At 36.0% G+C, this 26,854-nt stretch overlaps 1 protein-coding gene and 1 pseudogene across 7 annotated transcripts in view; both read right to left on the reverse strand.

The window, feature by feature from the left end:
• Positions 1–3,724: 3,724 nt before the first annotated feature.
• LOC101095174 lies at positions 3,725–6,430 on the reverse strand (annotated as a pseudogene).
• Positions 6,431–7,397: 967 nt separating this feature from the next.
• The window catches only part of HACE1 (HECT domain and ankyrin repeat containing E3 ubiquitin protein ligase 1), a 121,523-nt gene continuing 102,066 nt past the window's right edge, over positions 7,398–26,854 (reverse strand). For 4 of the 7 annotated variants that reach the window (XM_023254202.2, XM_023254200.2, XM_023254199.2 and 1 more), the window contains 4 exons: positions 21,259–21,357; positions 20,891–20,961; positions 8,682–8,795; positions 7,398–8,129 (listed from right to left, as the gene is read on the reverse strand). In XM_023254202.2, the coding sequence (XP_023109970.1) occupies positions 8,027–8,129; positions 8,682–8,795; positions 20,891–20,961; positions 21,259–21,357 (387 nt within the window). In that variant the 3' untranslated portion in view covers positions 7,398–8,026. Of the gene's footprint in view, positions 8,130–8,681; positions 8,796–9,399; positions 9,470–14,971; positions 15,096–20,890; positions 20,962–21,258; positions 21,358–26,854 lie in introns of those variants that run through there. The other 3 variants (XR_006598123.1, XM_023254201.2, XR_002742385.2) reach the window with 3 other exon arrangements.

The raw sequence follows: 26,854 nt of genomic DNA on the forward strand, positions 1-26,854 counted from the left end.
CAATGTGGATGGAACTGGAGAGTGTTATGTTAAGTGAAGTAAGTCATACAGAGAAAGACAGATACTGTATGTTTTCATTCTTATGTGGATCCTGAGAAACTTACCAGAAGACCATGGGGGAGGGGAAGGAAAAAAGAAAAAAAAGAAAGGTTAGAGAGGGAGGGAGCCAAAACATAAGAGACTCTTAAAAACTGAGAACAAACTGAGGGTTGATGGGGGGGTGGGAGGGAGGGTAAGGGGTATTGAGGAGGGCACCTGTTGGGATGAGCACTGAGTGTTGTATGGAAACCAATTTGGCAATAAATTTCATATTAAAAAAAAAAGAACACTCTAGTCCAAAGAACTTATCATGGTGACTTAGACAGGACAATAGAAGTTGACTAAGGTGTACTAAACAGCTAAACTCAACAAGAGTTGGTAATGGGTCGGATGTAGAAGGTGAGAAAAAGGGAAGAATAAAGGATGACTTTTCGGTCTTCAGCTTAGAGCAATGAGGTAAATGCTGGTGCCCATTTGCTGACACAGGAAAGATTGGGATGGGGTGACAGGTGGCAGGGGGACAATGGAGAAACAAGAGATCATCTCTGGATATATTTAAGGTTTCAGATTCTTAATAAACACCCACGTGAAGATGTCAGGTAGGCCACTGGATATGGAATTTTGGAATTTGAATGAGAGTATTACTTTTTTTTTTTTTACAGTTTTACTTTTTTTTTCTATGTCTAGATATTAGGAAAAGAGAAATACTGTATAAGAGAATACTGTGCAGATACCAACTTAAGCACTCCTCCCCACTCAAACAGTAAGCTTTCAGAAAGAATCAGATATTGCCACTCTTCTGAGAAAAATATAGAGCCATCTTCAAATATGGTTGGTATATGGACACAACAGTCTCCAAATTATGAAAACTACCAGATCAGAATTCTCAAGGAATGACTAGAATCTAGAACTGAGCAAGCTAATAATTCACTAAGTAAAAATCTGAGAACCCAGTGACTGCCACACATTAGCCTAGTTGTTGCAATTTTATCATTTTTAACCTGATGTTCAGTTTTGTCCAGTCAACAGGGTGAACAATTTATTTGTCTCCATATCTAGAGAGCAACTTAGTAATTCAGTTAGGCCAAATATTTGAAGCTACCTTGGATACTCAGTTTATGTTAAACCCTTCTTCCCCTATACAAATACATTTCTGTAGCTGGTTTTTATACTTAATCATATGCTACACTGCACAGTTTTAAAATCTGTTTCAAATATGCCTTCCATCTGCCCAACCCAATTTCATTTCCTTTGAGGGTAGGGACTGTGACCCAGTCCCTAAACCAATGTTGAATACTTTTAAGGGAAATTTGTTGATTTGGAAAGTTGTCTCCACTAACTGCATATCCAGCACTCACCTAGGATGACTCACTCTCCATTTCACTCAACTAGACTCCATTCACTCACACAAGTATACAGTAATAGTCGTCATAGTCTCGGTTTATGGTTTTAATGGTATTGCAACATTAGATTCACAACATATTTCCAAGCACCAAGTATGCTTGAAATTGAACATTTTTATAAAGATAATAAAACTTAATGACTACCCATGATCTATGATCTGACAATACATCTGTTCTTTTTCATCTTGAGATGGTAAAATACCCACCCTAGCTCATTGTGGCACAGTGGGAGAGAAGAAATATAGTCCTATTAATCACTCTTAACTATCAGCTTATTAAGTTATAGTTTCCCAACAGGCTTGTCTTACATGATTGTTAATAGGCTGCAGGTGTTTTTCCAAAAGAGTCTTTTTACAATGCAGTTATGTCATAAAAGAGACAGCATGGAGTAAAAGAAAAACTGGTGGACTAAGAATCAGAAAATCTAGGTTTTAAATTCTAGTAGTAAAGTAGCCCTGAGACATTAAGCCAGTCACCACCTCTCTGATCTCCACAATTTTCTCATCTGCAAAATGAGAGGACTTATTATAAATTTTAAGAACGGATTTATGACATTTATACCAGATCAGTAGGCAGGTAATCATAGCCCAGGACCTAAGAATTTCTTTCATAAAGGACATTTAAAAAAAAAAATCTCTCCACATTAAAATAGCTTAAGCCAAAGTGTAAAATTGAGATTTGTTACTATTGTTAACTTTTAAAGTAAATTTTGTTACCTAACAACTGAGGATATGCACAGGAATAGAGGAACATGTTTCACATGAAAAAAAAAGTGACTATTGACACATGTTAATATGCCTAAATCGTCCTGAAAACAACCACAATTTTACTATTAGCTAGAAACTCACTCATAGACACAGCTATTATAGATACATTTTGCAATTGATGAAAGGGTTGCATTCCAAAAGCTTGTAAATCCCTTTTTGGAAAACTTTGTAAATGGAAGCGAGGTTTCTAGTTTAACCCATAAGAGCATAAATAATTGTTGATATACCTGAACTGTATAATATTAAATGCTCAACTTATATATAGGTCCTGAGAATGGGGCTTGGGTGATATTGATGAGTCTCCTCCCCTGTTCTTGGAAAGACTAGAAGTAAGCAATGATTAAAATTGACTTACCTTCATCACACCCTTCTACCTCTCTAACTTTCTACACTCTGATAGAGCACACAGCCCTAATCATGCTGCTGAAACAATCCTATCCAGTCCTACCTACCATCAGTTTCAACAGCACTTCCTTGAACCTTTAAATAGTAATTTCACAACTGTGAAGCAGTTGATGGATATTTCAACAAATAACCCAGAAAATATTACCACTCCTAAAGTAGAACTAGTGTTGAAAGAGACTGTTACTTATACAAGCAAAAATATTAAAATATTTAAAATATTAAAACTTATACAAGCAAAAATATGAGAAACCTCTTAAAAATTTTACAGAGATGGTCAAATAAATTGATACATTGATACGACTATTATGCCAACGTTTAAAAAATGTTTACAAATAAGTTGTAATGACATGGCAATTGTATAAAATAAAATGCTAAATAAGTAAAAATGATACGTGCTATGTTCTTTATGAACTCAATTATTGAAAAAATGTATTAAGACTAGGAGCTAATAAAATTGTTGGGTAGACAACTTGTAATTTATGGCTTTTCCCAAGTGAGTACATGAATCCATGCTTTCCAGATTTTCCCATACCAGTAAGTGCTATTAAAAAAAAAAAAAAAAAGAAGAAGGAAAATCAAGGGAAAAAAGTATAAATTCAAATAAATCTCTAATAGGTAGAATTTTAGAGAGCTATAAACAGTGCTAATTAACAGGGACCGTGGAAATAGAGTTTTGTGAGCAAAAGAGCATTCCTTTGTTTGCAAAAGAGTTTAATTAGGAGACTTGTGTGTGTGTGTGTCTTAATTGAAAGTCCCTTACTGGTCCTGCTCCCATAAGCGGCTGCCACCCAAGGAAAAGGGGAGGGGAACCAGGTGGTCAAGGAGGGGTCATCCCAACATTCCATTTACACAAAACTAAATAGACAAGCACAGAGTCACTACTGGGGTTAGAAGTAAGTTGGCAGCATGGGGGGCGCCTGGGTGGTGCAGTCGGTTAAGCGGCCGACTTGGGCTCAGGTCATGATCTCACGGTCCGTGAGTTCGAGCCCCGCGTCGGGCTCTGTGCTGACAGCTCAGAGCCTGGAGCCTGTTTCAGATTCTGTGTCTCCCTCTCTCTGACCCTCTCCCCGCCCCTGCCCCCCCTCCCCCCCGTTCATGCTCTGTCTCTGTCTCAAAAATAAACGTTAAAAAAAAAAAAAAAAGTTGGCAGCATGGGAAGAGGATAGAACAGGTGGGGAATTGGGAGTTCCATTAAAAAATCTCAGCCCCCTCCCAAACTGGGGTGCCTTGGAGGAACTTGGTCTGCTTCAACCCAAGAGGAGTCAGAAGATCAAAGACGGTTTGGGAAGACCGTAACTGTCAGGGATCGAGGGAGGAAGAAGGTCCAGGAGGTGAGGGGACTGTTTGGCAACTGGGCTGAAGAGATTGCCATTCCCCTGCTGGGATCCCCCAGGCCCTCAGGTCTGGCAGGACAGAGGCAGCCTGCAACACCCCTGGGCATGTCTGGGGCTGCCAGATTCTCCAGGCAGGGGGCTTAAGGGGGCTCTCAAAGGCTTGCCCTCCCGGGAGATGTCAGCACTGCCCCCCCCAGCTTCTCTGCCAGGGGGCAGGGGTCCTCGACCTCCTCATAGCAGTTTACTTCTAATTCATGCTTGATCTCCATCAGCTTCTTCCTGGTGGCATCCTTGGAGCTGACACTGATTTTACTCTTAAGGGGTGCACACAGGTGCACACCAAGTCTTAATCTTGCTCTCCTTGGTCTCAAAGGTTGTGTCGTAGAGGGCATAGCAGCTGTCCTTGTCTGGGAGCATCTTGACAAAGGTGGCATGGGGTCTACAGTCTGGCCCACATCAACTACCAGAATCTCCTTGCCCTCCTCCAGGATGATGTCCTTCTTGTCCTTGCCCAGGCAGAGGAGTACTGCCTCCTCTGGTGCTGGGGGCTTATGCACCTACCTTCATGTCACTGAACACTTTGATGACACCCTCAGAGACCACCACAGTGGAGGCCATGTTTCTGGAAGCAAAAGGGTGATAGCAAGGAGAGTCAGAAGAGAGGAGAGCCACTGCCACTGCCAGGATCTGACTGAAGGAGACTTATTTTAAATTAATCACATTATAAAACGGTAAGTTTGGTGGTTATAAAATATCACTTATTGCTATTGTTGTGGATTTTATAGATCCAATAAAACCTATTACTGATACTTGCTTCCCTTGATTAAAGATACTAGACATTTCTTTTTACATATACCACATAGAAAATAACACAGGCATGTGATTTAGACAAACAGGAAAAAAAGGTTATACAATGAAGGAGTCTTCATCCCATCTTACAAAGCTTTCCCACCTAGAGCAATAATCCATGGCCCAGAAATTGTTTCTGTGTAAAACTATCCCGTGTAAATTGTATTTATATGCTAATCACTCTTCTATACATCTTACCTCATTTAACATACCTTAGAAACATTTACGTACCAGTATTATACATGTATAAATCCATCTTATTCTTAGCAAATACTACTTAATATTCTCCTGGATGGCTGTAATTTATTAGGAACCCTTTACTAATGGACATTTACTGACAGACATTTAAATTATTTCCAGTTTACCTTTATAACAAGACTTCAGGGAACATTCTTATATAAATATCTTTATGTACATGAAGAAGATTACCTATGAGATAAATTCTTAGAATTGTTGAGTAAAAGAGTATATGTACATTTAAGAAACCTGATATTGCCAAATTGCCTTCCAAAGAATTTATACCAATTTACACTGCAGGGGAACATTTCCGATCACGACAGATTCCTTAAAGAAAACTCCAATGCTATCAATGGCCAGGAGGGTAACATGAATTAGTAAGGCAAGCTGGAGTAAGAAAATGGTCAACTGAAGAGCATATTCAGTCAATGAAAGAAGCAGCTTCAAGCCTACTATGCCTTCTAGAAATCTATGCCTAATATTGTTATTCCCTTGATGTCTCAAAAGCCTAAAATCTAGACTTATGCATGAAATCTCTAGATTTTTAAAATGTTGACAACTCATTAAATTTCTAGAATCGGCAAGACAGACAAAACTGTGAGTGGCAATCATGTTCTGGGGCTCCAAACTGTGGCCTATGCTTTAAAGCCTTAATTTCCACCTCCACATCCAACAAAGACTGTCATGGCTTTACTTGGTGTGTAGTGTACAGTTTTAAAGCTGGGATTTCCTTAGATTCCATTTTGGTTTTAGATGAACAAGAAGATTTTATTAACAACATGGTCACTATTCCCTCAAAGTATTTGAACAACTTAATCTACTCTTGCCCAGATGTTTTTATTAACCAGTTTCCTACATTAGGGTCCTTTGCCCTACATGATTCTTCCTTTAGAGTGCTGTGTTCCTGTTTTCTTTGTTATATGGAACTACAACATGTATTAAAGGTTGAGTCATTTTCCTGTTAATCTTTTACCCGAAGGAGTTGAAAATCTCTAGTCATTTTTCTAAACTACTTTGCATTCAACATATCCATCTACTTACAGAAGAAATTATGGGAATAGAGTATATTAAAAAGACCTGCTGCCTCTTGCTTATTTTCAATCCACATAAAATATTTTATATAATAACTACATTCTTATAGTCAAAAATAAAGACAATATAAAAATATAAACCCTGAAATCACTAAATCTGTATCAAAAAATATTCAAATTCAGGGATAAAATACCATGAGATTTTTAATATTTTATTATCTCTTCTACATAAATAGTTGCAAAAGAACCAATCTGACAAAGCCAATATATTATATGATTATTAATGGAAATGAGTATTTGTAAAAATTATAATTATGAGCAATATAATTTTAATTATTTTTTAAGTTTATTTATTTTTGACAGAGATAGAGTGTAAGCATGAGCTGGGGAGGGGCAGAGAGAGAGGGAGACACAGAATCCGAAGCAAGCTCCAGGCTCTGAGCTGTCAGCACAGAGCCTGACACAGGGGTCGAACTCACAAACCATGAGATCATGACCTGGGCCGAAGTCAAATGCTTAACTGACTGAGCCACCCAGGCACCCCATAAGCAATGTAATTTTAAAGAGGTCAGTTATCTATTTGAAAACTCAGAAGGCAATGACCTCTTATACAGATGAATTTTGAAAATCAAAATTTTAAAATTAACTTTATTTATTGTAAATAAGCATGTGAGTCTTAATTTTAAAACTAATTATAATTTTTAAAGAATTTCTAGTTTTAAAATTAATCTGGTGAGAGACTACACACACACACCCCTACAGTAACAAAAGAAAACTAAGACATATATTAAAGAAGCTTTATAATGTAGCGAAGTTTTCAATGTATACTGAAAACATGAGCGAAGCTGTTCATATGAGAAAATCTGCATGAGTCATTTTACCAACATTGATGCCAGTAGACAGTGTACTTTTAGTTTCCAAAGGCAAAGTTCTAAAGATTCTACAAAGGCAAAGTTCTACAGATTCCTCTCTTAGCACTTCTAAATATGTGAGTGTTCTATGCTGTAACTACTCAAGTGTACCTTTTCAAAAGAAAACTCATAAGATCACCTTTAAAAGCCCAAAGCTCTGTATTAGGCATATGTCACTTGAACTCAACATTTTAACCATGAGAAACAAATAAGAAGTTCAAAATTACAAATTTAAATTGTAATCTGCACACTGGATTACTTCTTCCAATGTATCATCAGAACTCAGAGATAAAACAAAAGTAATGATGTGGTAAAATATTATATTTAATTTTACCTAAAATATAAATTAAAATAGGGCATAAGAAAAACGTTGAGACCATAATACATATATGGAAAAGTGACCACTGAAAGATGCAAATAATTCATACAATATAAGCTTTAATATATAAATTAAATGTCATTTCATCAGCTGTTAGTCACATCAGTCTAAACTTTATATATTAAAATATTAAAAAGCTAAAAAACATCATTGCAATATAGATTCAATATGGGAAAATACATATTTGTGGCTTTATACACAATCTAAATTAATCCATTCTATACAATAGTTTTCCAAAATATAAACGGCACTTTACATGCAATAGAACATACCAGGCTGGATGTCCTAATATAATTTAATATATAGGAAAATAAAGAGAAAACACCCTTTTAACAAGACAGTTACATAGTGTAGGTGGAATGTAGAATACGGTTTTGCCTTGACACGATCTTGGATACGAGTAAAGAAATATGAAAAAGGACAGTTTCTACTACTTTCAATTAGCATTTTTTAAATTGAAGACTACTGTGATTTTATATTTTCTAATTGTATCACAAAGAGAAAACAAAAAAAGGAAGCAGGGAGAGGAGAGTAGAAAGCGTCATCCTTTATGAATTTTAAACATCACCCCTGCCTGTGGGCTGCATTTAGGCTCCTTTTCTGTTGACAGTTTCCTAAATTATTTCTGCCACTTGGAATTGCGCATCAGTAATCAGACGAATTTTCCAGACTTAAGCCATTGTGTAACCATAGCTGCCACAGTGTAGTGCCACAAGAAGTCTGTCCTTGAGTATTTCTTTACTTGGGTATTCAGGTAACTTGAGCATGTTGATGCTTTAAAAGAAAAATATACCACCATTAAATAGGAAATCTATGAAATTTCTGATTGTTTTGTCTAGCAGTGAAAACACTACTCAAAATTAACATAAAACCACCCTCTAAATTTGCATTCAAATTGGAAAACCCTGAAGAAGTATTTAAAAAGACAAAAAAAAAAAAAAACAACAAAACTGCTGCATTGCAGTTTCCTTTAGCATGCAAATGTAGTGAAAGAAAATAAGTTCCTTTCAGCCTAAAATAAATAAGCAATAAGGGAATTTAGTTTGAAGTGATGGTGTAACTCAGTGATACTTATGACAGGATAACTTCAGTGATATGTGAACTACATTTAATTAAATTATAGGTAGTTTCCCCAAATATTTTCCCTAGCACAAAAGGGAGAGGCAAGGAATTATGTTGGCACTTATTTATCAGCGATTCCAAAATGATGAAAGAGATTATTGTTGAGGTTTTCTTCTCAATGCAGCAGTACAACAGTTAGACCTTTAATTATTCAAAATTAATCAAAAACAATTCACAGCATTTAAAAAAACCAATTTAACATACCATGTGCTTGAAGTTGGTAGGAGATTTGGAGTATATGGCACAGCAGCAATTGTAAAGTTTTGCAGTCCACTTCCACCCATGATATTAGCAAATCCACCATGTGGGACCCTGGAACTAAGAGTTCATATCTTAATAAACTAATCATGCAAGGAAAACCTTTGTGATACATATATTTCAACTGATCAGTTAGGGTAAGAATATATTCAACTATAGGATACTGACCAGGTAACATTTCTGGTTCTGCAAAACTCCCCAACTCATTATTAAAAGGTGCTTCATGGCCAGTTAGCAAGCTTCCATGGAGACAGTCCCGGAAATTTCTATAAGCCATACTATGCTTTCAATTGGCCATAGCACATACCTCTACTATTGTACATAGTGTCTCCCTACTAAACTGGGACTAATTTGAGGACCCAAATGTGTCATGTTTATATGACCCTGGGGTTAGCAAAATGACTGGCATCCAAGTAGATATTTGTTGAATACATGAATGTTTGCTTGATTAATTCAAGCAATAGAGAGGCTCTTAGAAATAATCCAAATGATTTCCCTATTTGTGAAAAATATCTAGGGTCTGATGGAGTTAAAAGCAGGCCACCCCAAAATATGCCACTTTGGCACACTGATTATTTTGAATTAAAGTTACTTAAAAACAACCAGTGCAAAAAGGACACTCTAACCTTCCCCTGTCTCCCTGAAAACAGGAAATAATTCTCACTTGTAAGAGGTACTCTCCCTGTAGCAGGAGGTAAAGAAACATCCTATGACCAGAGATAGGGAATTCAGGGCTGTGAAGGTGTAGAAATAAACCTCATTACTTCTTCATCCATTTACTACCCCAAGCACAAACTCCTTTGTCTTTTTTTTAAATATATATAATTTATTGTCAAGTTGGCTAACAGACATATGTGTATATACAGTGTGCTCTTGGTTTTGGGGGTAGATTCCTGTGATTCATCACTTACATATAATACCCAGTGCTCATCCCAACAAGTGTCCTCTTCAATGCCCATCACCCATTCCCCCCAAACCCCCATCAACCCTCAGTTTATTCTCTGTATTTAAGAGTCTCTTCTTTGTCTTTTCAATTCCTCAAACATTTATTGTCTCTTTGGTCTAAAAGGTGTAAAACCTGCCTACTTTGGTCACTTCTCTGAGACTCCTTTTTCTATGACCTCCAAAACATGTGAATTAAATTTGTTTCCCTCCCACCATTGATCTGTGTTAATCAATTTAATTCTTAGGCCAAGCAGAATAACTTTGAGTGGTAAAGGTAAATTTTTCCTTCCTAATAGGTCAAAGTGATGAGGGAACATGGGGTAAGATGAGGGCAAAATACAGCTGGAACACCCCCCAGCCAGGTGGAATACGAGTGATATTCCTCGAACACTCCTGGCCACCCAAGAACAAAGGTTTAAGTGCTTGCCATGGTAATGTGAGAAACTAAGGCAAATGAGAAATTAAATTCTCTTCCTGCCCATTGACAAGTCCTTGAAACCAGCAGGGTGACCTCCCTCTAGGAGCTCAGCTGCCTGAAAGGATGACATTTTGCTAGGGGCAAAAGAGAGTCTTAGCTAAACATTGTCCCAACCTGGAGGATCCTGTAAGTCTACTTCCTTTATCTTAATTGCCCCAAGAAAGATGCTGGCAATCATACTCCAAGCTTATAGCCCCCCACCCCATATACATCTGAAGGGTCTCATGACTGAGGTTTTATTAAATGGTAATAAGTGGTGTTTCCCTAGCAACAGCTAGTCCCTTGAGGTCCTAGAAACCTTGCTTCCAAAATACCTTAGAGGCTTACTCTATCCCTGAGCCCCTCTCCCAACCTGAGGATATATATTGAGTTACCGTCAGGACCCCAGTACAACTCTTCCTGCCCACAGGCATTGTCCCAGGGCTTTAATAACATCAGCTTTTTGCACCAAAAACATCTTCAAGATTCTTTCTTGGCCGTCTGCTCTGGACCACCCCACCATCACCCCAAAACTTCATCAAAAGGGTTTTGGGTTTCACAGCAGGAAAACTAGAATATTCTTTACATTTCTGTTCCAAAGATTCAGAATATCAGACGTATTTATTTTTTAATGTCACCTAACATAACAACATCAGATTCAAATTGGAAAACCCTAACGAAATGCATAAACAGTACTAGAAAATTTAATCTTGAATACATGGCCATAGAGAATGTAATTACAACTTCCTAAATTCTATTGTTTACATTTGAAAGACAATTAGTATTTCAAATTAGCCTTTGATGCATCATGATTAGACAATCTGATCCTGTAAAACACTTTGTTAGTTTTTTGTTTAAAAAAACTTTTTTAATGTTTCTTTAGTTTTGAGAGAGAGAGAGAGAGAGAGAGAGAGAGAGAGAGAGAGAGAGAGACCGAGGCAGAGACAGAAAGACAGAATGTGAGTGGGGGAATGGCAGAGAGAGGGAGACAATCTGAAGCAGGCTCCAGGCTCCAGGCTCTGAGCTGTCAGCACAGAGCCTGAAAGGGCTCAAACCAACAAACCGTGAGATCATGAGCTGAGGTGAAGTTGGACCCAGGCAACCCAACACTTTGTCATTTTAAAAATGAGATGCTGTAGTGCTTTTAGATAAATAAGAATGATGACAAAGAAATATTTAAGGTACAGGTAATTAAATGCATAGGCAGAAGTCTGACTAGTATTAAAAATGTTTTTTAGGGGTGTCTGGGTGGCTCAGTCGGTTAAGCATCTAAACTTTGGCTTGGGTCATGATCTCATGGTTCATAAATTCGAGCCCCACATCAGGTTCTCTGCTGTCAGCACAGAGCCCACTTTGGATCCTCTGTCCCTGTCTGTGTGCCTCTCCCCCACTTGCACTCTCTCTAGGTCTCTCTCAAAATAAATAAATAAACTTAAAAAAATTGTTTAAAAAATGTTTTCTAACATTGGATCCTGAGTACAAAGCATAATTCAGTTTATTAAAAACAAAAAAAAAGACCAAAAAAAACCCCAACTTGTTGAATCTCAAATAGCCAAAATAATCTTGAAAAAGAAGAACAAAGTCAGAGGTTTCACAGTTCCTGATCTCAAAACTTAAACTATAGAGCGATGGTTATCAGAACAATGTGGTACTGGCATAAAGACAAACATACAGACATAGAATAGACAACCCCAAAATAAACCCTTGCATATATGGCCAAATGCTTTTCAACTAGTCAACTGGGAAAGGACAGTCTTTTCAACAAATTATGTTGGGAAAACTGGATATCCACTGAATTCTCACCTAATACTATACACAAAAATGAATTCAAAATGAATGAAAGATGAAAACATGAACCAAAACCACAAAATTTTTGGAAGAAAATAAAGAGGAAGAGCTTCACAACACTGGATTTGGCAATGATTTCTTGGATTTGACATCAAAAGCACAAACAAGAAAAGAAAAATAAGTAAGTTGGATTTCATCAAAATTAAAAACTTATCCACCAAAGGACACCATCAACACAGTGAGAAGGTACCCATAGAGTGGGAGAATATATTTTCAAATCATAAAACTCATAAGGAATTGATATCCAGAAAAATAAACAGAACTTCTAAACAACTCAACGAAAAACAATAAAAATCCAATTTAAAAATAGGGAAAGGACTTGAATAGACATTTCTCCAAAGAAGATATACAAATGGCTTATAAGAATATGAAAAGATGCTCAATCAACATTACTAGTATTAGGGAAATGCAAACCAAAACCATAATCAGATATCATTTCATACACATTAGGATGACCATTTTAAAGAAAAAACACAAAAATGAAAAAAAAAAAAAACACAAAAAGAACAAGCATTGGAAAGGATACGCAGAAAATGGAATCCTTATGCACTGCTGGTGGGAATGTAAAATTTACATCAGCTGTGGAAAACAGCATGGCTGTTTCTCAAAAAATAAAGATAAAATTACAATTTGTTGCCCAAAGTATTGAAAACAGAGACTGAAAAAGATTACTTGCACATCCATGTTGACAGCAGCATTATTCATGAAAGCCAAAAGGTGGAAGCAACTCAAATGATCATCCATGGATGAAGGGGTAAGCAAAATGTGGTATACACATACACTGGAATATTATTCAGCCCTAAAAAGGACAGAAGTTCTGACATATGATCCAATGTAGATGAACCCTGAGGACACAATGCTGAGTGAAATAAGCCAGTCACAAAAGGACAAATGATGTATGGTTCCATTTATATGAAGTACCTACAGTAATCAAATTCATAGAGATAGAAAACAGAATGGTGGTTGCCTAGGGTGGCAGGGAAGGAGTATGAAGAATTAGTGTGTAACTGGTAGAGTTTCAGCTGAAAAGGATAAAGTTTGGGAGCTGGATGGTGGTGATGATTGCACAATATGAATGCACTTACTGTCACAGAACTGTATACTTAAATGGTTACAACGTTAAGTTATATTATGTATTTTCTGTCATATACACTATAAAAAACTATGAATTTGCACCAGGATTTTATTTGAAGTTATAAATGATATGTATACATTGACGGGAAAAATAACAATCTAATATAAATAAATATCTAAGAATAGTTTCCTTTTATACCTGGGAAGTCATTTGGTTGCGATTAAATGCTTTACTGATGAAATGCCTTAGCTTACCTTAGAAATCCAAGTGAATACTAAAACATTCCTGAATATTTTATATTCCTGGCCTGTATCTTGTTAGAAAATACTAATGCATGAGCAATTTCTACTTAGGGCAAAAGAATAGCTAAAGAAACTTGGACTGAAATAAAATTCAACACTAATCTATGCATATTAACCTTTGCTTGAAAAATCAACAAATGCAACCAAAAATGAAAAGGGATAAGAAGCCAAGCTGTTCTCAATTTCCTGTAGAGGCAGAATTTATAAAAGTAAGTTCCAAATAGGCAAGGAAGAAGTCAAACTTTCACTATTCACAGACAGCATAATGCTCTATGTAGAAAACCCAAAAGAATCCACCAAAAAATTGCTAGAACTGACACACAAGTTCAGGACATTTGCAAGATATAAAATCAACATACAGATATCTGCTGCATTTCTATACACCAATAATGAAGAAGCATAAAGAGGAATCAAGGAATCGATCCCATTTACAACTGCCCCCCAAAAACCATAAGATACCTAGGAATAAACCTACCTAAAGAGGTAAAAGATCTGTACTCTGAAAACTATAGAACACTTATGAAAGTAATTGAAGATGACACAGGGAATAGAAAAACATTCCATGCTCATGGACTGGAAGAACAAATACTGTTAAAATGTCTACTCTACCCAAAGCAATCTTCCCAATTTAATGCAATGCAATCCCTATCGAAATACCACCAGCATTTTTCAGAGAGCTAGAACAAACAAAAATTTGTACGGAACCACAAAAGCCCCCAAATAGCCAAAGCAATCTTGAAAAAGTAAAGCAAAGCTGGAGACATCACAATTCCAGGCTGGCACAAAAACAGATACATAGATCAATGGAACAGAATAGAAAACCCAGAAATTGACCCACAACTTTATGCTCAACCAACCTTCGACAAAGCAGGAAACAATATCCAATGGAAAAAAAGACAGTCTTTTCAATAAGTAGTGTTGGAAAAACTGGACAGCAACAAGCAGAAGAATGAAACTGGACCACTTTTTTACACCATATACAGAAATAAATTCAAAATGGATGAAAGACCTACATGTGAGACAGGAAACCATCAACTCCTAGAGGAGAACAGAGGTAGCAACCTCTTTGACATCAGCTGAGTAACTTCTTACTAGATGCATTGCTGGAGGCAAGGGAAACAAAAGCAAACATGAACTACTGGGACTTCAAGATAAAAAGCTTCTGCACAGTGAAAGAAACAATCAACAAAACTAAAAGGCAGCCTACAGAATGGGAGAAGATATTTGTAAATGGCATCTGATAAAGGTTAGTATCCAAAATCAATAAAGAACTTATCAAACCCAATACCCAAAAAACACTTAATCCAGTTAAGAAATGGGCAGAAGACATAGATATTTTTTCAAAGAGAGCATACAGATGGCTAACATGAAACATGTTAAGACACATGAAAAGATGCTCAACATCATTCATCATCAGGGAAAGACACATCAAAATCATGATGAGGGGTAGCTGGGTGACTCAGTTAAGTGTCTCTTTTTTAATGTTTATTTTTGAGACAGAGAGAGAGAGAGCCTGAGAGAGAAGGAGACAGAGGACCCAAAGCCGGCTCTGCGCTGACAGCAGAGAGCCCGTTGAGGGGCTCAAAATCATGAACCGTAAGATAATGACCTGAGTTGAAGTCGCTCAACCACCGACTGAGCCACCCAGGAGCCCCCTTAAGCATCTGACTCTTGATCTCAGCTCAGGTCTTGATCTCGGAGTCCTGAATTCAAGCCCATGCCCAGTGTGGCGCCTACTTACAAAAAAAAAAAAAAAAAAAAACAAAAAAACAAAAAAGAAAGAAAGAAAAGAAAAAACCCATGATTAAGATATCACCTCACAACACCTGTCAGAATGGCTAAAATTAACACACAAAACAACAGATGTTGGTGAGGGTGCGAAGAAATGGGATTGGTGGGAATGCAAACTGCAAATGCAGCCACTCTGGAAAACACTATGGAGTTTCCTCAAAAAGTTAAAAAGAGGGGGCACCTGGATGACTCAGTAGGTTAAGCATCCAGCTCTGGATTTCGGCTCAGGTCATGATCTCATAGTTTGTGAGTTCTAGCCCTGCATCGAGCTCTGTGCTGACAGTATTGAGCTTGCTTGAGATTTTCTCTCTCTCTCTCTCTCTCTCTCTCTCTCTCTCTCTCTCTCTCTCATTGCTCCTCCCCTGCTTACACATGCATTCACTCTCTCTCTCTCTCTCAAAATAAATTAACTAAAAAAAAAAGAAAATAGTTGCATTAATTAAAAAAAAAAAGTTAAAAATAAAACGACCCTATAACCCAGCAACTGCACTACTAAGTATTTACCCAATGGATACAAAAATACTGATTTGAAGGGGCACATGCACCCCAATGTTCATAGCTGCAGCATCAACAATAGCCAAATTATAGAGAGAGCCCAAATGTCCATCAGCTGATGAATGGATAAAGAAGATGTGGTATATATACAATAAATAATACTTAGCCATCAAAAAAGAATGAAATCTTGCCATTTGCAATGACATAAATGGAGCTAGAATAGAAAAAGGTAAGTACCATATGATTTCACTCTTCTGTGCAATTTATGAAATGAAACAGATAAACATAGGGTAAGGGGTCAAAAAAACGAGAGAAAAGCTAACCAAAGAGATTCTTAACTATAGAGAACAAATTGCGGGTTGATGGAGGGGAGGTGGCAGGTGATGGGCTAAATGGGTGATGGGCATTAAGGAGGGCACTTGTTCTGCTGAATACTGAGTGTTATATGTAAGTGAGGAATCACTAAATTCTACTCCTGAAATCAATATCACACTATATATTAACTAACTTGAATTTACATAAAATTTTGAAAAAAATGTTTAAAAAAGTAAGTATACCACTTTACCAGGATAGGATGAGAAAATGAGACTTGACACAGATTCTTACACAAATTAATACAAAGTATTTCAATATCAGAATAATCGAGCTAATGTTTTTTGTATCACTAAGTTTTCAAAAATAAGCTTGAAAATCAGAAGATTCCCAAATTTTAAGATCTAAACTAAAATTACACTGTAAACTGATATTCACAATTTCTGAAACTTTACTCCTCTTCTTCTAAACTACAAATAAATATGACTGGGCAGCTTAAGCATGTATGAGAAAAATAAATGAAATGGTCTTTGAGTATTATGACACTTGGATTATACAACATAAAATTACAGTCAATGAAAATGACATAATACTTCTATTTTATACACAAATTATTAAGTCTGATTTTCATTATTCTTAAACAGTAAGAAACACAAGAGTAAGACATTTAATTAAGACAGTCTTATAGGCCAACAAAATAATGTTATACCACAAAAATATTTTTAAAAAATTTTTAATGTTTATTTTTTTATTTTTGATGAAGAGAGAGAGAGAGACAGAGAGAGAGACAGAGCATGAGCATGGAAAGGGCAGTAGAGAGAGAGAGAGAGACACAGAATCTGAAGCAGGCTCCAGGTTCCGAGCTGTCAGCACAGAGCCTAATGCGAGCCTCGAACTCACAAACTATGAGATCGTGACCTAAGCCAAAGTGGGACGTTCAACCAACTGAGCCACCCAGGTGCCCCACCATAAAAATATTAAAAATTACTTTGTACTGATTTTTGCTTCTAGTAATTGGAACGCATTTGACATTTCACTGAGGTTGCACTAAACTATACTATGTATGTAGAGAAAGAAATATATCTAAATATAAACAAATAGATAAGCAGAATTTTCGAAACACTGCTGAAGAAAAAAATATATACATATATGTACACACACACACACACTAAGTTTAGAATGGCAAATGCTATACCTATACTTGAGTCCAATATAAAAGAAAATTCAGGTTTAAAAAAACTTAGAACTTAACTCAGCCTGAATTCAAAACAAGGACTCTATGTAGACAGTGTTGAAAGGTGGCTTCTTTAGCATGATGGTGAAGCTGAGCTCTCTGTTGTTCCCCTCAGCTTCTGTGGCTTCTATTTTTTACTCACATCCTTCAGTTCAAATGGATTCACATTTTTTACTCACATCCTCAGTTCAAATGATTCACATGTTACACTTCATGACCAGTTAAATAATAAACAGTGCAATCCTTTTCAGTACTGCTAACAATGATTATGCTATTGAACTGGGATTATGCACTCTGACACCAAGTGGTTTTTATTCTACAAGAGCACAACTTAACAGACATTTTTAGTACCAGAAAACTTGAGTAAACTGTTATCTGCACTTTAAATCATACCAACCAAATCATGGTGTGTGTTTTGGGGAGAGGGGATATAATAATAATTAAATAGTGTTTCAATATAAATCATTTTGAAAATAATTAAGAGCTCTACCTCACAACATAAAACAAAGTCCAGATGATTTAAAAATTAGAATGTAAAATAAAAAGTTACAGAAAAAAAATGCTGATAAACATATATATCAAATCTTGGGAGTGGGGAAGGATTTATAAAAACCAAAAGGAAAGGTATTGATAATCAACTTACAAAATTAATTTGATTTTATAAATGTTATAAAGTAAATTTATAACTTTTTTAAACTACATGGAAATCTGTATATTTACCTTTATGAAATTAAATGGCAAACAATAAACTGGAAAAAGTATTTGCAGCGTTGATGTCTCATATAAAGAACACTTAAAAATGAATTTTTCTTTTTTTTTAAGTTTATTTATTTATTTTGAGAGAGAAAGAGCAAGCAGCAGAGGGGTGGGGGGGGGAAGGGGGAAGCAGAGAGAGAGAAGGCAAGGGCTAGGGTGAGGGTGAGAGGGAGAGAGGGAGAGAGAGAGAAAGAGAGAAAGAGAGAGAGAGAAAGAGAGAGAGAGAGAGAGAGAGAGAGAGAGAGAATCTCAAGCAGGTTCTGCGCTGCGATCAAAGACCCTGATGTGGGCTTGAATCCATGAACGGCAAGATCATGACCTGAGCTGAAACCAAGAGGTGGACACTTAACTAACTGAGTCATCCAGGCGCCCCTAAAACTTAATTTTTGAAAACGACAATAGAATAATGCATACATTTAAGACAGGCAATTCACACAAAAATTACATAAATAAGGGGGTGCCTGGGTGGCTCAATTGTTGGTTAAGGGTCTGACTCTTGATTTCTGCCCAGATCATGGTCTCATGGTTTGTGAGTTCAAGCCCCGTGTCCTCTGCGCTGACAGCGTGGAGCTTGCTTGGGATTCTCTCTTTCCCTCTCTGCTCCTCCCCCGCTTGCAGGCACATACACACACTCTCTCAAAATAAACATTTAAAAAAATTATATAAATAATAAATTATATGAAAATGGAAATTATTACACCCTGCATTGATGCAGTAAATGGAACAGACCCTCTCATTACCTGTTGATGTGAATGAATACTGATAACTTTTTCAAGGGTAAATGAACAATATGTATCAGGTTATAAAAATTTACATACTTTCATATCCAAAAATTTCCCTTCTAAGAATTTATTCTATATAAATAATCAAACTGGCCCACAAATGTATAAGTGCAAGAATTCCTTATTTGTTCAGCATTATTCACAAGCAGGAAAATTACCAATTAAGGGAGGACAATACCAATTAAGGGAGGCCCATAAATTGGAGACGAGGTAGCCATGAAAAAAATTAGATCCATATATGGAACCATTAAAAAAATTTTTTTTAATGTTTATTTATTTTTGAGAGAGAGAGAGAGAGCACGCGCGCATGCATGCAAGCAGGGGAGGTGCAGAGAGACGGAGACAGAAGTTCTAAAGCTGACAGCAGACAGCCCAATAGCTCAAACTCACAAACCAGGAGATCATGAAATGAGCTGAAGTCGGATGCTTAACCAACTGAGCCACCCAGGCACCCAGAACAATTTTTAATAATATATTCTTAATTTCAAAAGTTACAAAAGAAGAACAATGTTTCAATGTTTTTAAAAAGTAAAAATTTATGTATGTGGGAAAATTTCTAGAATCCCAGATACTGATATTAGAGGTGACTTTTTTAAATTGAAATTGCCTAACCCTCCTACGTAGAATATATAATTTTTTAAATTCTTTTTATTAAATTACTTTTTATTAAACCTTTGGGTATTTCTTGGCATTAAGAAGTAAAAAAAAAAAAAAACAACTTTTTTCTGTTTTCTTTCATATCTTAAGTCTATAATCTGTGAATATTCATGGTGTTTTTTAAAGATTTTATTTTTAAGTAATCTCGACACCCAACACAGGGCTCAAACTTACAACCCCGAGAACAAGAGTCATATGCTCTCCCAACTGAGCCAGCCAGGTGCCCTTGAATATTCATGTTTTATTTATCATTTAAAAATAGACATATAATGTGATTCCAACTATTTTTCTAATTATATAGTTAAAAGACTTAGAAAATAGGGGTGCCCGGGTGGCTCAGTTAGTTAAGCATCTGACTTCGGCTCAGGTCATGATTTTACCATTTGTGAGTTCGAGCCCAGTGTAGGGCTCTGTGCTGACAGCTCAGAACCTGGAGCCTGCTTCAGATTCTGTGTCTCCCTCTCTCTCTGCCCCTCCCCTGCTCAAGCTCTGTCTCTCACTCTCTCAAAAATAAACAAACATTTAAAAAAATAAAAATAAACATTTTCAGAGACTTAGAAAATAAAGCAAAATGTTAATAGTATTATCTCTGAATAGTGGAATTACTTAATGGATTCTCATTTTCTTCTATCTATATTCTTCATTTTCCAAATTTTCTATAATGGTTATAGACTACTTTAAAAAAAAAACTAGTGGACTTTAAATTACGTGTATATTTCATAGAGACATATAATCACACTTATGTTTTTAAAATGGCAGAAAAAATAGAAGTAAATACATCAAATTGTTTATAGTAGTTATTGCTGGCAGGGAGTGGTTTTCCTTATTTGTTCTCATTTTATGTGTGTTCCAACTTTCTTAGAAGAACCATGTACATTTATAATGGAACAAATGAACAATGTTTCCAATAACAGGAGGGCATAGATAAAATTCTAAGATACCAAGAAGGAAAACCAGATTTTTTTAAAACACCTTTCAGAAATATAAATTAAAGGAGGTTAAAATCATCTCGTTTTCTAGTATCTATGATATTTAATCAGTCCAAAAGTAGACTTTTCAAAGAAGTGTGGTCTCACAAATTATTGTTTAGGCCATGTGTCTTGAGACTTTAAAATTTGATAAGAACTGTAGAAAAATTGCTGACTGTGGGCACTACATATGTCAGGTGTATGTGTCTGTCTGTTGTCCAGCAACACACAAATATGAAAAATTTGGCACTATCACTGACTTACCTATGGAATGAAAAGATTACCAAATTATAAAATACAATATATATGCTGACAGTCCTGATTGGAACAGCTTATTTTTTATACAGCAAATAAACATTTATTGAGCACTAGTTTATGTTTTATCTTTAGTAGCTAAACAAATCTTTAATACTGAAAACAGGAAAGGGAGGTGGAAACTGACAATTCAAAGTCATAACGCATTTTTGTTGTTTAAGTAATTAAAATTGGAACACGTTAAGTTCTTTCCACATTAGCATATAAACACTTCTTACCTGCCAGTAACAAACTGCAAGAGAAGAACTCTCTCCTCTGGAGTAATGTCTTCCACAACTTCCCAAAACCACTAACAACAACAATGACAAAAAAAAAAAAAAAAAAAACGAACTCACATTTCTGAGCAATTGTAGACTTCCTAATACCCGAGAAACATGCAATATTCATAAAGCATATTTTATTCTATGAAACTCATTTATCAAAAATGCTTTCATACAAAGCTTTCACATGCAATATCCCCATGAGGGGAGTTTAGGGAAAATTTTTACTTTGTTAATTAATGTAGGTTTTCATCTAATAGTGCTGTAAAGCTTATAAAATTAAATGGCAAAACTTAACTTCATTCTAAGATCTAGAGAGATTTTACCTGAATAACTGGATCTTCTCTTTCATAGCCACTTGTGTATTCTGTATTTCTTATCCAATCGCTCACATCAATTTCTGGCATGCCAGAGAGCAGTAGTTCCTTTGGGGAAGAAAAAAAGTATTTCATTAATCTTCATTAAGAAAAAAAGCTATTACATTTAAATAGTAAATTTGCCTTGATTAGAAACTAATCCCATGTAAAACTGATTTATTTTTGTGACAGTTTCTGCACGTCATCAATAACAAGTACTACATGGGAGAGAATTCTTCATCCTGATAATCTCAAATACTGCTGAGATGTGGAAATGTCTCCACACTGATATCTCACTAAAACATAAGAAGAGATAAATACATGAACACATATGCAGCAAGTTTACATTTGCAACAATTTTATGAATGTTATTATCTCTGGTAAATATGCCTATGTTTATTTTATGAATTTGTTAAATTCTGAAGAGACCATACTCTCAACATGTAAGTGACAACAAAGCCCTGAATAAATTCTGGGTTAAGCAAAGGAAAAGATCATCCAGAAACTCTAATCACTATGAAAAAGGAGTAATATAAAAAAAGGAGGTATAACAAAAATAGTCATTATGTGGAAAAAACCAACAGATTTAGGCCTGTGAAGAACTCTATTTTGGAATGATTCAAATCCTTTAACGTAAGCATTCCCCAGCGTAAGGGAAAAAGCAATTTTCCTAATGACAGTCTTTTTTTTTTTTACATAAAGATCATCAAACAAAATATTAAGTAAATAAAAATGAAATTAAGAATGTCAAAAATATTTACCATTATGTTTTCTAAGAGAAAAGAGAACATGGAAAGAACTTGTCCATAGGGCTCCATCAGCCCGTATCTCACAGTGGATGTATTTACATAGTCAGATAAGGCAGTGACTATACTACATTTAACTAAATACTGACAAGCCAAACAGCAGGGTTTGTTGTCACAGACATGGACAGAATGTGATTCAAAATCACATCTCCTAGAGCACACATCTGACTAGTAAAGAAGTGTGCTCTGAAGAAAATTAGTGAAGGTTAATATGAGATGGTATCTGACAACTCTTGGGAGTTTCTAAGATCTTTTCAGGGTCTGCAAGGTTCTCCCTTTTCCAACGTATCTGAGGCCGGAATTTTTCTACACAGTTCAAGCAAACAACATATTACAATTGATTATATGCAGAAGCAGACATGAGAACCCAGTGTCTTCTATTAACCAGATAGTAAATAAACTTACAAAAACACAAAACAATGCCACTCTTCCCACTACTTTTTAAAATTTTATTTTTTCTCGTGAAATGCCCCTTCAATTTTTTTTATTAGAAAAATTATAACCATTGAGGGGCGCCTGGGTGGCTCAGTCGGTTGAATGTCCGACTTCGGCTCAGGTCATGATCTCGCAATTAATGAGTTCAAGCCCTGCATCAGGCTCTGTGCTGACAGCTCCGAGCCTGGGGGCTGCTTCGGATTCTGTGTCTCCCTCTCTCTCTGCCCCTCACCCACTCATGCTCTGTCTCTGTCTCAAAAATAAATAAACATTAAAAAAAATCACACTGAAAAAAGAGATCAAAACAAAATCAATATGAATTCGTCATCTAGCTTCAACAACCATCCAAACGTAACATAATTGTTTGCATCTCCACCCCCATGTTTGCTTATGCATTTTTAAAGAAATCCTAGGTGTTATGGCATTTCATTCCTAAGTATTTCATTATACATCTAAAGCCACTATAGAATTTCCTTACCAAACCACATGGCAATATTACGTAAAATACAATTAATCATGACTTCTTGAAACCATCTAATATTTGTTCATATAAATCGCCCTGACTACCTAGAAATGTCTTTTTATAATCAATTCATTTATTTTTTTAATATAATTTCTTGTCAAGTTAGCAAACATACAGTATATACAGCATGCTCTTGGTTTGGGGGGTATCTTCCCACTATTTTTAACTTTATCCTGGAAAATGCAATTTTCAAAATATTATTTATGTTAATATGTAATGGCTCATTATTTCTATATTAAGAAAATATTTTATATTTTTGTTTTAATTTCAAATATAATAAATATCAATTAATATAACCCACATAAACAAAACTTTTGTTGTGTGTCCTGAAACCAAAAAGTTTGAGAACTGCTGATCTGAGATGTGTTTTAGTCCTCCTTCCCATAGTATTATAAAATACTTTTACTAGATGGACATTCTGGTTAGTCTCCATTTTAACATTCCAAATACATTCTCCACCTTTCTTTGTACTATTCTGTGCCCCTGGAGACCAATCCTTACAGACTGGTTCTCTTGCCTATCAGCTTTAGACTGGGTTCCATCCTTAGGAAACAGGCAGGAGTGTAGAGGTGAGGATATTTTCTGCTCCCACCTTGCTTCAGCCCATCTTTACGGTAGCCATGGACCCTCAATAATAGCTACTACCAGGTGGCCCTCATTGAGGACCAGGGTCCTCACATACAGTAGCCCCCCACTCTTACCCACAATTTCGCCTTCTATAGTCTCAGTTACCCATGGTCAACCGCAGTCCAGAACCAAATGACTCCCCTGACATACTGTCAGAAAGTCAGTAGTAGCCTAACGCTACGTCACAATGCCTACATCATTTACCTCACTTCATCTCATCACATGGGCATTTTAACTGACGTCATCACAAGGAAAAGGATGAGTACAGCACAAGAAGATATTTTGAGAGAGAGACCACATTCACATAATTTTTATTATAGTATATTGTTATTGTTGTTATAAATATTATTATTATTCATTATTGCTGGTAATCCTTACTGTGTCTAATTTATAAATTAAACTTTATCTTACATATATATATGTATATATATATGTATATGTATATATATGTATATATGTATATGTATATATGTATATGTATATATATATACATATATATACATATATATATGTATATATATATACATATATATATATTTAGGAAAAAAACATACTTTATACAAGATTTGGTTCTATCCACAGTTTCAGGCATCTACTGGGGATGGTAGGACGGATTCCCTCTTGATAAGCGGGGACTACTATAATTCCTCCACCTGTCTCTTCAATTCTAAGGATGATAAGGCGATCCATGTTGCTTGTCTGTGGATGCCTCACCCTACTGCTGTTATTCTTAATACTGCTGCACCTCTATAGTAGCCCTTTTGTTAAAGTTTCTATTTGAACCATCTGGGGAAATTCTGTCCCCTGGCAAGATCCTGATACAGATCTTGCCAAAAGGGAGTGGGGATGAATTTTACACATTTCATACAAGCCATGAGTTTAATCCTCTTCCCTTCTAGACTGAAGATAAGCATTTAATAATATCAAGTATGCTTTCATTATTAATAATTATGAATAAAAATGAGTGGGACTGTATTCTCTCAAGAAATTTGAATCATTTCATGAATATATTATTATGACTTTTGTGAAGAAGATGAAAGATCTTTATTATCCCATTTAACACCTAGGCAAAAAAAAGTTATTACACTGACTAAAAACAAGTAGATAAAATGGTAATTCCACAATAAAAAGAAGCAAGAAGATTTCAAATCCCAATCAATAATTTATTGCTTTTTAAAAATATGACAGCGGTGCTTGGGTGGCTCAGTCAGTTAAACGTCCAACTCTTGGTTTCAGCTCTGGTCATGATCTCACGATTCATGGGTTCAAGTCCCACATAGGGCTGTGCCTGCTTAGGATTCTCTTCTCTCCCTTATTCTCTGTACCTCCCCTGCTCACTCACTCTCTCGCAAAATAAACATTTTTAAAAAATGGGAAAATAAATGAATTAATCCACTGGAAATTGGTATAACACATATAGCCCATACCAATGGTCAGAGACTGAGTCATGCAAATATTCACAGCCCATTAGCTTACTTAGTATTCACATGGTTCAATGTTTTAATATTCTGGTACCATCATGGATAAGCAGCACAGTATGAAAGGACAGTCCCTCAGATATTTGGTAGGGATCCCTCAACTGTTACTGTATTATAAGTGTTTGTTTATTTTTGAGAGAGAGAGAGCGTGAGTGGGGAAGGAGCAGAGAGAGGGAAACACAGAATCCATAGCAGGCTCCAGGCTCTGAGCTGTCAGAAAAAGCTCGTGAACCACGAGACCATTACCTGAGCCAAAGTCAGACACTCAACCGAGCCACCCAGGTGCCCCAGAGTTGTCACTATTTTTGAACCTGATAATCATCTCTTGACTTGGAACTTGCATTCTGTCCACAGTGGATGAATACAACCTCAGTTCAGGACACTGACACTACCAGCTACCTTCCTATCACTAAAACTTTAGAATCTAACCTGTATCTTTTAACTCAGATGCACATCTAGCTCAAATGTTGGTGCCAACTTTTTAAAAAAGAGCTTCCTAACCCAGTGTAGCATAGCCCTTTCCCATAGAAGACATAAAGTCATACAAAAGGTTCTAAAAGTCCCATTTAGAACTCATGCCTCTGAGAGGCCGTCTGGCAATACTGATACAGACTGGGCTGTAGGTCACAGAACATGGGTTCCCAGCATGGCTCTAACACATACTCTATGAAGGAGCAAGTTCTGTACCTTCTTTGGCTTAGTTTTCCTCATCTGTAAAATAGAAATAGTAATACCTCAGGGGTCTGTTGTGAAAAAATTTTAAAGTTAATACATATAAAGTGCCTGGCAAATACTACAATTTTAATAATAATTTTCATCACTACATAAATTAGGATCATGCTGACAACACTGCTCTTCCCAAATAATCCCTCTATTTGAATCAGCTCAGTGGAATAAAGCCAGAATCTAACACAGAGTAGGAATCCAGACCTAACTCCCAATATAAAACCACTATAAAAAACTTAACAGTAACAGACCTAAATATGAAAGATAAAGGAATACAGATAAAGGAATAAAGGAAAAATAAAGATAAATAAATAAAGGAATAAAGGAAAAATAAAGGAAAAAACCTTCATGACCTTGGAATAAGAAACACGTTCTTGAACACACAAAAAGAAAGACACAAAAAGGCTCCATTCATTAAACAAAGAAAAACCAAGTGATAAACCAAACTGTGTTAAAACTAAAAGGTTTTATTCACAAAAGACACCAGAGTAGAAGACATTCACAATACAGATAAAAAAGACTCCCAAAAGAATCCTATAAATCACTAACCAAAAAAACCCCAGAAAACATAATAGAAAAATGGACAAATTATTTAAACTTCAAAAACAGAGTGCAAATGGCCAATGAACATACAAACACACTCAACTTCATCAGTCAGGGAAATGAAATACCACTACTGATCCACAAAAATGATAAAAATGAAAAAGAAAATATCAAATGCTAGCACAGATGTGTAATATCCAGAACTCTCACACCTACTGGTGGGAATGTAAACTGACACACACACCCTTGAACTATCTGCTAATACCTACTATAATAGAAAATGAACACCTGTATCCCAGCAATTCCACTCCAAGAATGCATACATATATTCTCCTAAAGACGTGTATGAAAGTGTTCCTAGTAGTGCTATTTCAAATAACCCAAAACTGAAAAGTGCCCACCAAATGTTCATCAAGAGTAGAAATAGA

The sequence above is a fragment of the Felis catus genome, chromosome B2 (assembly GCF_018350175.1).
Source record: "Felis catus isolate Fca126 chromosome B2, F.catus_Fca126_mat1.0, whole genome shotgun sequence".
Lineage (NCBI taxonomy): Eukaryota > Metazoa > Chordata > Mammalia > Carnivora > Felidae > Felis > Felis catus.